The sequence below is a fragment of the Lissotriton vulgaris genome, chromosome 12 (genome assembly GCF_964263255.1).
Source record: "Lissotriton vulgaris chromosome 12, aLisVul1.2, whole genome shotgun sequence".
NCBI classification, from domain to species: domain Eukaryota; kingdom Metazoa; phylum Chordata; class Amphibia; order Caudata; family Salamandridae; genus Lissotriton; species Lissotriton vulgaris.
The window spans coordinates 507,872,291-507,889,924 of NC_141700.1; the positions used below are offsets into that span (position 1 = coordinate 507,872,291).

Sequence of the window (17,634 nt, forward strand, 5' to 3'; positions counted from 1 at the left end):
AATTGCCCCTCTAAAGGCTATTTAGATAAAAACTGTTGTGAAGCGAACATGGCGCTCTGTCCCGTAATGCAAACAACAAAAGAGTGTGCCTTCTATCAAGAAGAGAGAGCATGAAGAATCTTACTTGATTCTTTAAAAAGCCCTCACTCACCAACCTAGTTGGTGACATGCTTCATCATCGGGACCCACCAGGAGAGGCCGAGTGCCTCCCTGGTGTGCGTCAACGCCAGAATTACTGCGGAGCTGGATTTTGTGGTGACAAGTGAAAGTGTAAGTGGAGTGGTTAAAAATATCTAGATTGTGTCCAAAGAAAAAAATGTATTAAATGGCCAGTGAGACACACTAAAAGCAGGGTGTGGGACGGAAGAGCTGGATTGATTGTTCAGCTATATCCCATTGTGTGGGGTCGACATGTTTCTTCCCTGGTGGTATAATTTACCGGGCATTCTTCAAGACCAAAGAACTGTACCTCGGCGGTATGGGCGCGCTAAGGCCCACCCTAACCAGAGGACGTGAGATGTGAAAAAGTGTATAAAAAATGTATCAAAAATGCAATCAGAACATAGTAGGTGGTTGCTCTTCTGAAAAAACAGATTGCACGTAAAGTGTGAATTTCCCACACCATGGGTCTCTGGAGGGGGTGGTGGAGAGAATGACACACTGCCGACGTCGCCAGGCACAGCTTGGTACCTGCGCGTTCCCTCGTATACCGGACTCGGTCGAGCCCCACGGCAAAAGCACTGCGTTTATTAGTGCTTGCTTTTGTTGAGTTTATGGCCATCTGTGACTGTGTACTAACGTCTCAAAGTCCCATAAAATGGCTGTGTAAGCAGCTTTCTATATCTGGGAGTTATTTTTGCTGCTTCAGGAACTCGGACCGCTGATATTGTACCTTGTGAAACATAACTATCCAAGAAAATTGGCTACCTTTTTAGTTTACAGTAACCTCAGGAGGTGGTCAATTTGCACCTTTGTTTCAGAAATATGAATCTCAATATGTTCCCGTTGCAACATAGATAGCGGAACTTTGGGGGATTGCGAACTGCTAGGCCCTACAGTATGAAGAAAATCGTTTTTGCAGACAGCTCATCTCAATTCATCTTTCAAATTTTCATTTTATTTGCCTCTCTTGTGATAACGGTCAACAAAACCAGTGGCTGGCATATGTTACACCCAAACTGGGTAGAATTGGTTATTGAGGGCCAGATATATGCATTAACCTTAATAAAAGAAGTTGCAGAAGCCTTTCATAATTGTGAGAAGGCAGAACGTTAAATAGAAGGGAAGGGAAAAGGCAAATCATGGCTTACCTGTCTTCGACAGCTCCTAACTTCCCCTCTAATTACCTCTAACAGCCACGCAGGCAAGGGAAAGCTCAATATTATTCCGACTAAGAGCCAGTACTGTTAAATATTTGTTATGCTTCCCCCTAGTCTTTCAACCAAACTTAGCTGCTATTCCATGCCCATGTGATGGGAAAATAGGCCAAACTATGATGCTTTTTTTATTTATTTTTTTACATTTAAGAAATGTTTCCAAAACAAGCAAATGGAGAGGCAACAGAAAGAATGATGAAAAGAATGTATCAATGCGGCAAAACACAACGCATGTCAAAAAGTTCCTGTTTTAATGAAATGTTTCCACTGTTAAAAAAAGATATGCCATAACATCAGTCAGGCCAGAGATGCATTCACATATGCTCTGCTATTACCAGATGTAGAATTTAGCCTATATGAATGTTCCTTTAGGAGCTCAGGGTATTGTGAATATGAAGGCTAGTATAAAGAATATCTCAACCCATATCAGCACTGACGTTACTGTGGAATCGCAGCCTGTTAACATACTAAATGAAGGCACCTTTTGAACCACTACACAGAGCAGAACTACGATTCCTGACCTTTAATACTGCATTCCTATTTCCGATCACATCACTGTGCAGGGTGAACTAGCTGCAAACATTAACCACCCAACTTCCCTACCTGCAAATGCCCAAGGACCGAGTAGTCCTGGACTAAGCCACGTTTCCTCTCAATTGTTGACACAGTTCCACATCAACCAAACAATCTGGCTTCTGGGCTTCTTCCAGAAACCAAATACACAAGCTGAAAGAGCTCTGCATACACTGGACATGCGCAGGGCTGTTATATGCCTAGAAAGGATGTGGGAGGTCAGAAGAAAACCCAGTTCTTCGTATCATTTGCATATTCAAACAGCTCACCAGTGGCAAAGTGCGCCATGGCAAGATTGTCAGTGCAATGAATCCAATTACGCTACCAAAAAGCAGCTGGGCGCATAGAAGCATGATCCAAAGCGCATTCCATAAGATGAAAAAAGGAGCAACTGTGTCCTTCCAGCTAACGTGTGTGAGAAAGTGCACTTGTTCTGCATGGTTGCCCCCACTTTTGCGCCCTGGGTTCCTGCCAAACAGGTGCCTATGTTCTTTCCTTAAAACCGCATTGAAAACAAAACCAAATTGGAATCTCTGACCACAGGTCAGTCCCTGGTAAATGGTACCACCGGTAACCAGTGCACTTTGACCAGGGAAGGCCTCTAAGGGCAGCAGCACTTATTGTGCCACCTTTAGAGGCCCTGTACCGTCACACTCACTGCCTTTGCAGGCTGCATGTTTCGGTGCAGAACAAAGTGGAGTCAACATGGCACACATCCCTGAGTGCCATGCCTACAACCATTGCACTGGCATACATCAGCCACCCCTCTAGCCTGGTGCACTATACCAGTGGTGAAAGGTACAGACACGTGAACCCTGTATCCCTACAGTCTTTAAGTCCATTCTTAGACATTGTAAGTGCAGTGCTGCCATTAAGAGTATATTGTGCTGGGAGTTTGTCATTTAGGAACTCCACATTACAATAATGGCTGCTTTGAAAACTGAGAATTTTGCTATCAAACTTCTCAGCACATTACACCCACACTGATGCCAGTTTGGGATTTAATGAAAAATGCACACATAGGGCTTCCTAGAGATGCCCCTTGAAAAGCGATCTACCACTAGTGTCCTGGCTGAGTGGTTTGCTTTCAACTGCTAACCCCAGACATGTCTGGACCCCTGGGTCGAGAGCCTGCTGCTCTCAGGGGTCTGAAACAATGCACATCCTTTGGACGAGGTGCCAAGCCTCCTCCCCCAGGATGGGCAGGGTCCACAAAGGGAAAGCTTTAAAGGCTTGCCGCTCTAGTGAGCTTCTTTTTCTGCCTTCAGCAACTGGTCCCCACCGGTTTTGACCCCCACTTTGGGCAGGAGAATCGGCTGGAAAACCATGTGAGGAAGGGAGGTATGCCCTCTTTTGCCAACTCCACCCCTCAGGTGGGGGAGGCGAGGTGAAGCACAACTCTCAGTCCTTGCCATCTTGCAAATGGGGGGACCCAGCCAATCAGAGTGAGGCATATGCCCCCCTCCCACTGGATGGTGGCATAGTAGGGTGTGTATCCACCCCAGGGAAGGGACCCATTGGTCCCCACTTTTTACCTACCTGTAACACCCCTAAATCTAGTATTTAGGTGCACCCCTGAACCTTGCTTCCTCAGACAAGAAGAAACTACAAGAAGGAAGGAACGAACAGCTGTGCAGCAGCTAAAACAGAGGAAGATGCCCACTGACTTGCCCGCAGCCTTACCGGCCTGTCTCCACCTTGAACCTGCTCCTGCAAAATCCTGGTGTTCCCTGCAGCCAGCAATCTCAAACCCCAGAGGTTTTGCCTGCCTTTAACCGCAAAGACTGTGTCTCCCGTGAAATACCAGATTTGTTTAAACAGACTCCAGTTCCTGCAAGGATCCGCGGGTCTGCACCACTCTGCACCCTACGCCCATGGCCCCAGTTCAAGTGGCCCAACACCAAGAGGTCCCCACAGCGATCCTGACTCGAGATCCGGTGACCCCTGCCATGCCTCCAGTCCACGCCTGCAGTCTCAAACCGGAAGGTCCCCCCAACTGTGACAATGAGGTGGTAAAAAAATCCGACCCTAAAATGAACCCCTGCACCAGACTCCCCACACCCTTGGGTGGCATAACCGACAGTGACTAACCAACCCCCAGCATGCCGACTTACCTTCGAATGATGGTCACACCCAGAAGACCTTCGTCCCCGAGCCTGCAGTGTGTTTTCAAACCGGAGACTCCCCATTGAAAGCTACAGGGCTCCCGACACCAAAACAGCACTCTGCGCCCTGCCACCCCAGTGCCGCTGAGGGTGTACCCTTTTGTGCTGGCTTGAACCCCCATTTTTCCTTAGCTAAAGTCCAGGAGCTTTGTTCTCTCAACCCAATGACCTACTCGTCAGCAGCCACCACCTGGAGGCCCCCTATCCCCCATTGGATAACATTGGGCCTCCGCACCCTGCACCCGGTGGCCCTAGTGCCGCTGAGGGTGTAACGAGTGCATGCTTGACCCTGTGGGACCCCTGTGTGTCTATCCCAGAATACCAACTCCTACAGCCGAATACTTACCTTTGAACCGATAACCCTATTTTCCTCCATAGGATAACATTGACTGTTTTTCTTTGAAAAGTTTCCAAGTGTGGATTTGGAAAATCGAAGAAACCCTTTGAAACTAACTAAATAACAAAATGCTTTTACTTACCTGTTTACAGGAAATGTCACAGTGCAGTATCTAGGTATACTGCACTGTGTAGGAAAAGTAATCTGCAACGTAAACTACTTGACATTCTACTAAAAAGCCAATAGAAAGTATTCTGTACAGTATGCTGTGAAGTATTTATTGCTTAACTGTGCCAGGCTTGCTTGGTTCTAAAAAATAAAATAACTAAAAGAATATTTTATACAAAACCAATTGGTCTGAAGTTCACTCTTTGAGAGTGTGACATCATTTGCTGATTTAGTGTGTACAACAAATGCTTAACACTACCCTCTGCTAGAGCTTTACTGCTCGACCACACTACCACAAATAGTGTAAGGTGCTATCTACTTTTACCTCTGCCTACCTTTGCGGATCCACTGGACAATGTGCCCACTATACCTCACTTTGGTAAGGTGTAACAGAGCCAGCTTCCTACAACTTGTTAGTAAACGACCTGTATGGTGGCTACATGGTCATCGGTCAAAATCTTCACAAAACACTATTGCGTGGACATCTAAGTAAACAAAGAGTCAAAAGTTGAACAGTGTCACAACACCTACATGCAAGCACAGCTTCGTTTTAATACCACCTCCAAGAGTCACCAGCGATACTGCTACAAAATAAATGCACAGATTGTGAATTCAGAAAAGGTCATGCTGCAAAACAAAAATATTACTTAATAGTGGGAGTAGTTATGCAGCTGGAAGTTTTTTCTGTGTTCACATGCGGCCCTCCTTTTCGCTGAAAAATAAGGGGAAACAAAGAGCGTAAGATACAGCGATACCTTTAAACATGAAGAAAGTCAGCTAAGACAAAGTCGCCAAGTGGAAAAAGAATATGAAGATGGCAAACATGCACAGGGGCTTCTGGGGCTCACAGCTGATGTCATGGGAGGAAAGACATAGCACCAAATGGCTACAGATGACGCCCAACATAAATAAGAGGAAAAGAGGACTAACTGAAGCATTTTGAACCCAACCATTAGAAAGCAAAATGATGCACAGTATGTGAGTCCGAAAATTCTTCATGTTGCAAAACTACTCCTACTGGTAAGTAGCTATTCCATTCTCTGTTATGGGTATCCTCTTTAAATTGCAAATAAACCTCTAATGCAGGCACAGCAAAACAAGCAGGATTGGAGCCGTTCCATATTAATATCCTCTAGAAAACCATCACATTAAACTAGAGTACTAAAAATTACTGACTTTATGAAGTTTGTAGAGCTAGTCTTCTGTGACAGTGCAGTTTTGCTTGTATTTGAGACTGCATGCTTGATGAAGAAAATTCCTGTAGTGCTATTTCAAATGATGGTGAAGCAGCAGCGATTTACATGCTTTAGGCACTTAATTTCTTTCTGGTATCACAGGTAAGTAGCCTTTCTTTACTCTTATTTTATGACATGAAAATGTGACTAGAGTATATATATTTTAAACATGTAATGTTTAATCCATTCACATTCTAAACGAAGTAGCTCATCCTGTTTCCTCGATTTGACTTCTGGTGTAATCATTTCAGGTTCAAATGAAGGATTTCAGATTCTCCTACAAATTTAAAATGGCCTGCAAAGAGGATGTACTTAAACATTGCTCCAATATTAAAAAGAAGTAAGTGATAACATGTTTTCTGATTTTTAAAGTTTTTTTTAAGCCTTTGCTATCAGGCGGTAAGGTACCAAGTCACGTTATTAGGGGTAATGTATTGGGCCTAAAAGTGATAGCGGTAGTATAATGGAGAATGATTTTTAGATCGAAGACTGCCAGACAGCACACCTGTCTTGTTGCGAAAGAGCTATTGTGGAAACTTCAATAGCTGATCTGGAAAGAAACTGCGCCCATTGCTTCCACTGGCTTTTTATTTTGTCACTCTGATTTGATTACAATCCTTCGTATGACGTGATTTGCTTTATTTCGCCCTTCTTGTCTTTGTGCTTGCTGTGTAACATATCTTGATTACCACCTCTTTAGTAAGTTGCTTTCTCTGCCTCCACTGGTGTTTGCTTCCAGAGAACTATTTTTCTCTTTTCCTTAAAGCACTCTCTGAATGCATGTTTTATAGTTGTCTCACTTGTGTGCTTCTCTGCCCACCTCCAATGCTCCACATTCTATCCCCTATTACTTTTCACCCCCACACAATGCTCTGCATTATCCTCTTGATGTGTCCACCCCTCCCCCAGAGCTCCAGAGTGAAATCTCTCATGCCCTTCTCTCACCCTACCCAGCATAACATATTATTTCATGGCCTTCTCTTCCTCCACCTAGCACTCCATGCTGTACTCTGAACTGTGTCTTACTGCTTAGGCTGCCCCGTGCTCTACGTTGTCCTCTTGCCTTTGCGTTGGATTGGAGATGTGTTCATGTGTGGGAGCAACTACAGATTTACTTGGTGGCTGTATCGTATATATTGCCAGTGTTCGTTAGTTTTTGCTGTATGATTCCATTGTATTTTAGCATATTTTGTAGAATTCCATGATTTAATGATTTGTTTGGTATGATATTTTAATTTAAAAGTTTTCTATTGTAGGATTTGCACTCAACATGTCTTGAATTGATGACGAGTTCAAGCAACCGGTGCTCTCCCATTGATAACTTAAGCTTTGAATTTTCTTTCTTCTGAGTCCTCTTAGAATCATGTTGAATGGGGTAGACCCTGCATTAGTCCCGAAGCAATGCACTACTTTCTCTGATAGCTTTCTTCTATCATTTATCTTCTGCTTTTGTCATTTATTCCTGTTGCTCTCTAAAAGTCATCTTGCTGAGTATGAATTTCCTGAGGTTGTGGATAAAGGTGCTTTCCTCCCTTGCTGTTTGCAAGCAATGCCGTTCAGGAGAGAACATTCAGTGCTTGCCTTATTGTAAGGGCTTGCCGTTTTTACCACATTATTAGCAGTTAATTTTAAGTCAAAACAAAAAACACCTAAAGGTCTTCGAAACCCCACTACCTCTACTACATAGGCTGTAAATATATGAAGACACTATTTAAAGTTTAAATGGTTTATTCAAGGGAAATATGTTTTGAAATATTGACATTGAAGCATCAAACAACCAAATGCCATTTCTCTTAATGTGGTTATAAGATATACTTTTTAATGTGGGTTATAGAATATTAATGTAAGCTGAACAGGAAGTAAACTAAAAGTGGTTTGTGGTATTGAATAATGAGATGCTCTAGTGCTCCGGTTATTGCCAACATTAATTTTAAAAATGGTTCGTGCTTGTAAAGTTATACCTGTAAAATGTGTTACCAAAAGAAAAATACGTGCTTTCAGATCCAATAGGGAAGCTTACCGTCTCGTGATAAAACTCATACTAGTTGGGTAGAGTACCAAGTGTTCAAGAAATCCACTATATTCAAAAGGTTCTAGAAGCAGTGCCTCTTTTTGCTTTTACTTCGGATTTAAACAATTGTTTTGGCGCTGGTGTTTGAAACCACTATATACCACACAATTGTGTTGTATTTAACAGTTGCATATAGCACATGGGCTTTATCAAAGTGAAATCATTGTGTTGTATTGATCTGATGAATGGATATTTTAAGAGTTATTTATTCTTCAGTTGAGTGTTGATTAGCTGTTCATTGCTTAACTTGTGCTTTGATAATTGCCAATATAATCTGTCCCAAACTGATTTTCCCAATAGTAGGGAAACAATGGGGTTCTTTATGTAACAGGTAAGAGTGCCCTATAAGTAACATTTTGGACATGATATAGAAAAAGTGAATGATCTGATGAATATGTACATTTTACTTTTGTATTTGGTTTTTCTTGTTTTCTTACAGATTAATGTTGTAGCTGTCGGTGATAAAAAAATAATTGAAATGAGTTATAATAACTGGGATTGTTATATCTTTTTAAGTAACTATTCTCTTTCTCTGTAATCTGTTGAATGTTTCAATAAGTGTTGAAATGTCCTCCCACTGTCACTTGTGATATTCAAATGTCATGGGTGGGAACAAGGACATTTTGCTTGGGATCCATTCTTGCTGGCAAGTCCCTTATTTTGACTGCAACTTTTTTAGCACATTAAACACACACTGAAAGACTGAAGCAAATCACCTTCCTATCATTTTGGTTTCCTTTTTTTACAGGGTAGATGTTGTGATCTGTCTAAGCACCACAGTGCGTAATGACACACTGCAGGAGGGCAAGGAACAACGGATTTCTTTGAAGTGCCGTAAACAGCTGCGTGTGGAGGAGTTGGAAATGGTAAAAACCAAATAGAATCCGTAGGATCAAGCCTTCTGTTTGCTTATGTATTAAAAATCAATTTCACAACTAAGTACAGTCCATAAAACCAATATGATAGTTCACAACATTCTCTGGACTTCTATTTAGATATTCTACTTTTACCCAGCTAAATAGCAGTGGCATATTTTTCCATGTGTCAGAATTTTTGTTAAGAAAGCCCTCTGAGCAATTGCCAGTTCAACTTCTGCTTTCACAGCTTTTATAATTTTGCTTCTGATGTATAATTCTACTTGCAGATTACTCACCTGTAAAATATTCCTAGGCACCAGAGTCGATCAGGAATCTTCGGAGATATCACGTCGCTGGAAGGGTGATCTGGGTTCTGTAGTAGGGGTATCTCTGTGTATAGTCATAATCTAGTGAATAGTCCCGCCCATGTGCGCGGACCCCGGAGCAATCAAAAATAATCTCTTAAGTTGTCAAAACATGCAGACCTGCACAGACACTTAAGAGAGAATTTGAAGACAGATAATGCCGCCTATATCCACAGGCTACACTGTCCAATACTTCAACAAGAAATTCCACCGAAAACCACAAACAGCACAGCCTGTCCAGGGTTTTCCACAGAGAAAACCTTGCCTTTAACAGCAAAACCCTCTGGAATGATAGAGAAGAAAAAGTGGACAGACAAGCCCCGTAGGCTGCCATTATGTGGCTCAAAACAGGATACTGTGCCTTTAAGAGAACTTTCCAGAAGCCTCACAGTATCCCAGAATGCAGTGCAGGTCCCTTTCACCTTCAGTTCTTTTTTCCGGCTCCTGCTAGCAGGACCCTGGAGCATTAGCTCTTCTTTTTTGAGTTTTTTCTATACAAATTTTGGATTTTTGTAGCTTCACTCGACGTCTTTGGCCTTTATCTGCATTCTGCTGTGTTTTTTTGGCAGAATTTCTGCAGTCTTCTTGTCTTTAGACTATTTCTAGTCTGACAAGTGCTTTGTCTGCAGCTGAACTAAAGGTCAAAGCTGAAGCTCACAGGGTTTGTACTCTGTGCTTGCCTGTGTCTTTTGACACCTGTCTTCTCTGTACCTTCTTTTCTAGGAGGCTTCGGCTCCCAGGTTTCAAACATAGGAGTTTGAAGGCATCTTCAGCCTCTGGGTAAGGAGAGGGTAGGTCCTCTACCGAGTCCCATGCTGTGATCTCTGGGGTTCTCCCCAGTAAGGGCACGTCTGAGCTATGACGTGGTTCCGGTCTGCGTCGGGGCCGTCATGGAGGGCCTCGACGTCATGGAGGGCCTCGACGTCATGGAGGGCCTCGACGTCATGGAGGGCCTCGACGTCATGGAGGGCCTCGACGTCATGGAGGGCCTCGACGTCATGGAGGGCCTCGACGTCATGGAGGGCCTCGACGTCATGGAGGGCCTCGACGTCATGGGGTGCCTAGACGTCATGGAGCAGTGATGCTAGACGTCATGGAGCAGTGATGCTAGACGTCATGGAGCAGTGATGCTAGACGTCATGGAGCAGTGATGCTAGACGTCATGGAGCAGTGATGCTAGACGTCATGGAGCGGTGATGCTCGACGTCATGGAGCGGTGATGCTAGACGTCATGGAGCGGTGATGCTCGACGTCATGGAGCGGTGATGCTCGACGTCATGGAGCGGTGATGCTCGACGTCATGGAGCGGTGATGCTCGACGTCATGGAGCGGTGATGCTCGACGTCATGGAGCGGTGATGCTCGACGTCATGGAGCGGTGATGCTCGACGTCATGGAGCAGTGATGCTCCTTTTGGGGCGTTGGCCGCTTGGGCTCTGCTCTCTTCCGTTGGGTCCGGACGTCACCGTTAGGGATGGCTCGGCGTCTCCGTGTTGGACACCGTAGTGACATTTTGACGTCTGAGTGTTGGTTGTCGTAGAGACAGTCACTGTCTTAGTGATGGTGATGTCGTAGTGAGGTCGACGTCATGGGTTACAGCCGCAGAATACTGCCGGCGCTTGACGCCTGGGTCTTTTTCCAGGCCTCGCTCCGTGGTGAGCCTCTCTTCGTAGGAGGGGACTTTGTGTTCCCGGCACCGTCCACTCACGACGCAGAGCAGTTGATCAGCGTCGAGGAACCCTTCTGATGGGGAGTTTGTGGCTACTCACCACGTGTAAGCGAGGGACGTTGGTCCTTTTGCTTAGTTTTGAGTATTTGCATACCTACTCGTCGGCTAGGTCGCCTCCTGCTCAACCACCACTGGTGAGACCACCGGGGATGTTTCGGAATTCTCTCGGTTCCCTCTCCCGCCCACCACCCCTGGGGCCTTTGGCCCCTCAGTCTGAGAACCCCTGTGCCTTGATGCCAGGGATGCGTCTTCCATGAGTACGGGGAGTCTCTCTCCGGCTCTTATCTGGTTGGCGGGACTTAACTTTCGCCACTACCACCTGACAGGAGGTTCTGGCTCCGACCGTGCTCCTGACTTGGTCGCAGGGGTGGCGTCATGTAGACATCATGCTGTGGCCTGCTGTTGCTGGACCGTTGTGGTGAGATCCCTCTGTGGGGGTGTTTTCTTAACCGATTTGTGGTTCCCCTGCCGAGAGACAGGAGGGAAGCCTTCCAAGAGATGGTCTAATGGACCTGATAGTTTTGGTCGGAGAGGAGCTTTCTCTCCTGCCGAACCCCAGGTATTGTGGGTTTGTACTACGTTGCCATACTTTTATTCGTCTGACGTCTCTGCAGCCTGCGGCTCATCAGTGTGCTTCTACTCTCCCGTTCTTTGGGCAACCATGAGAGTAGTGAGTGGCTCGCATGAAGTCTGAATCAGAGACTTTTGGACGGCTGTAGGTTTGGGGCGTGGAGAACGGCTTGATGCCCTCTGCCCTTTCTAGCGGCGTTTTTCCTCCCAGGATTTGCCTGTGGTCCCGGGCTGCCATTTAATGCTTTACAAGTATATTGTGCGCATACGCGGGAGAGCTTGTTGCTCCTCGGCGAACAAAGGCCGGCCGGGTCTAAGTCAGTCTTCGGTTCTTCGGCCCTCCTCCAGCAATTCCTCCGATCAGCTCGCGTTTTCAGCTACGAGAGCTCCAAGCTGAGGCCGATATTCTGTTAAGGTAAAGGGCGATAGAGGACGTACCTCTGTCTCAAAGGGGAAGAGGTCTGTACTCCCGGTTCTTTCTGGTTCGCAAGAAGGACAAGAACGAGTTCAGGCCCATTCTGGATTTGCGACAAGCAAACAAGTGGATTCGCAGAGGGAATTTCGCATGCTGTAGTTGCATCAGGTTTATACTCAGCTGCAACAGGGAGATTGGCTCTGTGCCATAGATCTACAGGATGCATACTTCCATGTGCTCCTTGCACACAAACACAGGAAGTTCCTGCGATTCCAAGTCTGCACCCATCATTATCAGTACACAGTACTGCCAGTCGGGCTGAAGTCTGCGCCCAGAACATTCTCGAAGTGCATGGCAGTGGTAGCCGCACGCCTGAGGAAAAACTAGGTGTTTTCTCTACCCGTACCTGGACGATTGGTTGATCAAGGCCTCCTCTTTCTCGGAAGCTCAGGCACACTTCCAGAGGACGTGCGTTCTCTTGAACAAGCTGGGGTTGCACACCAACATGTCCAAGTCTGTCCCGATTCCGGTCCAGTGCGTACAGTACTTGGGAGCCTCTATCAATACGCTGTCAGCAGGCGTGTCTCCTTCGGAGGGGAGACGATTATCACTCCTTAGGAAGGCTCAGGCTCTTGTGACCGCCCCATCTACAACAGCGGGGACGGTGTCTTCTCTACTGGGGTCGATGGCCTCTTGTATCTTCCTCATGCCACACGCACGGCTGCTCATGAGACCTTTGCAGGAGTGCTTGGAGGATCAGTGGGATTAGAGGAAAGGTTCTTGGGGCGAAAAGATAGGACTGTCTCTGCATGCTCTTTAGTCTCTAAGTGGTAGTGTTCAGCGGAGAATCTCCTCAGATGGGTTCCCTTTCACAAGGACATTTCCACACAGACTATCGTGACGGATGCGTCTCCCCCACGGCTGGGGGGTGCTTTCCGCAGACTTGCAGATACAAGGAATGTGGTCCCTGATGGAGTCCACGTATCACATCATTTTCCGGGAACTCAGAGCTGTTCACTTGGCACTGAAAGCGTTTCTTCCGTCCTTCCAGACCATCTCTCTGCTTGTACAGACGGACAATACGACCACTATGTATTACCTCAACAAGCAGGGGGGTTCAAGTTCGCGCACTCTGTCGCAGGAGGTGCGGGGGTTCTGGAGCTGGTTTCTTGCCAGAGGACTGACGATAAAGACTACTCATCTGCCAGGTGTGCAGAATGTTCAGGCAGACGTGCTGAGCAGACTGATTCAGGAAAACCACGAATGGGTCATAAACGACGAAGTACTAGAAGAAGTCTTCGCAAGGTGGGGAACACCAGATGTAGATCTGTTCTCCACCGCCGAAAACAGCGAATGCCGAGGCTTCGCCTCCAGGTACTACCAGCAGGGGACGCTGAGGAATGCGTTATGGATTAACTGGTCGAACAGCTTTCTGTACGCTTTTCCACCTTTTCCCCTGATTCCGGCGGTGCTCATCAAGCTGTCTCAGTCCAGTGCGCGGATGATCCTGATTGCCCGGAATGGCCCAGACAGTGGTGGTTCACTGACCTGCTTCACCGGTCTCTCCTTCCTCACATACGGCGGCCGTGTAGGCCGGACCTTCTCACAAAGTTCAGGGGGCAAATGTTGCACCCCAACCTCTCGTCTTTGAGTTTGGCTGCATGGCTCCTGAGATAGTGCAGTATGGCCATTTGAATCTACCAGAAGTTTGTATGGACATACTGAAGGAGGCTAAGCAGCCTTTCACTAGGACTTCTTATGCTTACAAGTGGAAGAGGTTTTGCATCTGGTGCAAGTCCAAGGACCATGATCTGACGACGTGTAAGGAAGATGTCATCCTTCCGTATCTTCTACACCTGGCGCAGTCTGGCCTTAATGTCCAATCCATTAAGGTTCATCTTGCTGCGCTGACTGCCTACAGGAAATGACCTTCGCAGACTTCCTGCTTTCAGATCCCTGTGATCAAAGGTTTTCTGGAAGGCTCTAAGAAAGTGTTCCCTCCTGTCCAGCTTCCTTCGCCTTCATGGGAATTGAACGTGGTGCTGTCCAGATTGATGAAGGAGCCTTTTGAACATTTTCATAAGGCTTCGTTGCAGCGCCTGTCCTGGAAGGCGGCGTCCCTCGTGGTCATTACTTCGGCCCGCAGGGTGAGGGAAATTCCGGCGTTGTGTTGCCAAGAACCTTATACTGTATTTCATACTGCTAAGGTTGTTATGCATACTCTCCATATATTTCGTCCAAAGGTTATGTCTGATTTCCATGGTAACCAGACTAACTTTACCTCCGTTTCTTCGGAATCCTTCATCACCAGCGGAAAGGTCTCTGCATTCCCTGGATGTCAGGAGGGTGTTGAAATTTTATCTGGATAAAACCAGAGATATTCGTAGGTCAGACCAATTGTTTATCAATTGTGGATCAGTCAGGACCGGTCTTGCTACCTCTAAACAGTCCATCTCGAGGTGGATTGTGTCCTGTATACAATTGTGTTGCTAAAAGGTTGATAAGACCTTAGGCGGTAAACCTAAGGCTCATTCCACCAGGGGCAAAGCTGCCGCGACTGCTTTGCTCCGTAATGTTCCAATTGTAGAACTCTGCAAGGCAGCCACTTGGAAGTCGGTCCATACCTTTGTTAAGCTTTACTGTCTGGACACTGATGCCAGGGCAGATGCTCAGGTTGGACAGGCTTCGTTGCGAAATCTGTTCGCACAGTAGTGGTGTTATTTCTCTTCTCTCCACCGCCGCTTTGGTGTGGGGATGGGCTTGCCATTCTATTCACTAGATTATGACTATACACAGAGATCCCCTACTACAGAAGGAGTAGTTTCTGTCCTGTAACTCCAGTTCTGTAGTAGGGGTATCTCTGTTATAGTCATAAGCGCCCGCCCTCCTCCTCGGTGGAGAGAGCTATTCATGTAAGAAATGCTACAGGTCTGGCGTGTTACGCCTTCAAAAAGAACTGAAGGTGAAAGGGACCTGCACTGCATTCTGGGATACTGTGAGGCTTCTGGAAAGTTCTCTTAAAGGCACAGTATCCTGTTTTGAGCCACATAATTGCAGCCTATGGGGCTTGTCTATCCACTTCCTCTCTCATTCCAGAGGGTTTTGCTGTTAAAGGCAAGGTTTTCTCTGTGGAAAACACTGGATAGGCTGTGCTGTTTGTGGTTTTTGGTGGAATTTCTAGTTGAAGTATTGGACAGTGTAGCCTGTGGATATAGGCTGCATTATCTGTCTTTAAATTCTCTCTTAAGTGTCTGTGCAGGTCTGCATGTTTTGACAACTTAAGAGATTATTTTTGATTGCTCCGGGGTCCGCGCACATGGGCGGGACTATTCACTAGATTATGACTATAACCGAGATACCCCTACTACAGAACTGGAGTTACAGGACAGAAACTACTCCTTCATATCTATGTCAAAAAGGCTGTCAAAGGTTGTCACTGAAGCCATATAGTGCCAATCACAGCACCATTTTTCTACACCTTCCACACAGATCTTGAGCTTGTTCTCTCATAAGTGAGTTTTTTTCACCACTGAAAATTCTTCAGTGCAGTCATATCACTTCCAAAACATATGGGATCGAACCACAAATCTAGCACCTGAGACTCATGCCTCAGCATGCATCACGGTCTAGGCTTCAATCCATATCTTTCCACTCATTCCTCAGGGACAATGAAAAAGCAGCACAGGACGCATAAGAAACGTAGAAGAGGTAAGTCTCTCACAAAATCTTCAGCCAGAGTTTGACAGCTGATTCTCCAGATGGCTATGCACCCCAGCCAGACTGACCTCGGATCCTACTCGGGCGTCTTCCATCCCCACACCTTAGGCACTAGTACCTTACATCACGGATCCTTTGTCTCTAGCCACTCTAACTTTCCAGGAATTCCCTGCTCTGAGGACACTCATCTTTCTTTCTCAACACAATAGTTGGGATTCTCGCCAGAGCCTTGAACACTTCAGGGGCACCTCTAGAACAGGGAGCATCATTTTGCCTCCCAGTGTTCATTCCTGTGGTGCCATACAGCTCTGGATCTGCGGCGTCTCCAGCATTCATGCTTGTGCACAACTACATGGCCCAACTAGCATTGTACCCAACACCACCAATTGAGCCACTGACACCACCTTTGGAGCCATACTTAGTGCAAGTGGCACTGCCTCTTACCATGGAGCCACCTCCTCGCAAAAAATCCAGAAGGGAGGTACATAGACATATTGAAGAGGAAGAGTGCAGACATAGGATCCATGCCCACTTCGGATAAAACTCTGGCCCTCTTTCCTATACTGTGATGATTCTAGTGGTGTAGAATATCCCTATGAAGTGCCAGGTTTATCCTCTGCTAGTAGGTTAGACCTTTCTATAGAAATTGAAATTTCAGCCATACCTCCATCCCTAGAAGCCATGTTACTTCAGTTACTGATATGGAAGTGTGTGAATATGGGGTTCTCTTCCAAGGGATACTCCGCAAAGTCATAAGCACTGAATAGTCCCGCCAATGTCGAATACTCTGCCGACAGCTAAGCATGGGCACTCGACACGAAGACGCTCAGCTGCACCATTGCAGATGTTGGGGCAAAATCTATTGACATCGAGGAGATCGCAGTCAAGAAGATAGACTTCTAGACCACTGTCCTCTTGCACATCTCCACCGGCAAAGAGACAGATTGTCTCAGTCACCTGTACTGACGTTGAGAGATCCTTTGACGTCGAGGGAAATTAGAGTGGTGAAGTCCCAGCAACCAACATGGAGATGGTGGACGTCGAGGAGCGCATCATCTTCTCCGGGCCTGAGAATTGTACAGATCACGCCGGAGGGATCCCAGGTTCAAGAACAGCACACTCCTCCAATAAACTTCTCACCGAGATGGATTAGGAGTGTGAAAGAGTGGTCAAGGGGCTATCCAGGGTCTGACTATTCGCAGATATATTCCCCCCTCTGGAACATCCGGTAAAGGGGTGCGTCCACCGACACACTGACACCAGCCACAAGGTCTCCTCTGGGGTCTCCAAGGCAACAATCTCCAGCTTCAAGGAGATTTCGATGGCGGACACCACTCTGGCGCTCCCTGACTAGATCTAGCACTCCCATAGGTCTGGAAAAATGTAATGATTACAGATGCCATTACCGTCCTTATGCCCGCCGACAATAGCAACCGAGGGTTCAAACCCCTCACTGGTCCTCGCAACACCACCATTCCTGCTCCCACTTTCACCAGCGCCGACCTGGAGGAGGACGAGGGGCGTCCAGGCAACAACTCCCTCTTCTGAACAGCAGCGAAAGCAGTCATAGCTTGCTTCCCCCAGCTCTGTTACCCACTCCGGTGGGGGGAGGGAAGTATCATGTTTCATTGAGACGAGTGGCACAAAATCACAAAGGACAATTGGGTGCTCGATATTGTGCGGAAAGGGGACTCAATCGGATTAAAGTCCCCTCCACCCGCAATACTGCCTTGAAGGTCATCAGGACATTAGCAAAACCTACTTCGGGCGGTGGTATCCATCCTGTTACAAAAGCAGGTCATCATAAAAGTTCCCTGGTTCCAACATCGATTTGGGATTTATTCCGGTTACTTAGTTCTAAAGAAATAACCAACCAAGGAGTACAGACCTATACTCTATCTCCGATTTTTAAACCACTTTGTCCTCAAAGAAAGATTCAGGATGTTGGCATTACACCAAATTATTCCACAAGTCCATCAAGGAGACTGAATGTGCTCCATAGACCTGCAGGACGCTTACTTTCATATCCCAATTTCCCGAAAGTACTGGAAATCTCT

The 17,634-nt window shown here is 46.4% G+C and overlaps 1 protein-coding gene across 1 annotated transcript in view; it reads left to right on the forward strand.

Moving 5' to 3' along the window:
* The window catches only part of GLG1 (golgi glycoprotein 1), a 792,605-nt gene that overhangs the window by 550,084 nt on the left and 224,887 nt on the right, over positions 1 to 17,634 (forward strand). Inside the window, exons 16-17 of the mRNA XM_086945268.1 lie at positions 6,106 to 6,194; positions 8,674 to 8,791. Of these exons, the coding sequence (XP_086801394.1) occupies positions 6,106 to 6,194; positions 8,674 to 8,791 (207 nt within the window). The remainder of the gene's footprint in view (positions 1 to 6,105; positions 6,195 to 8,673; positions 8,792 to 17,634) is intronic.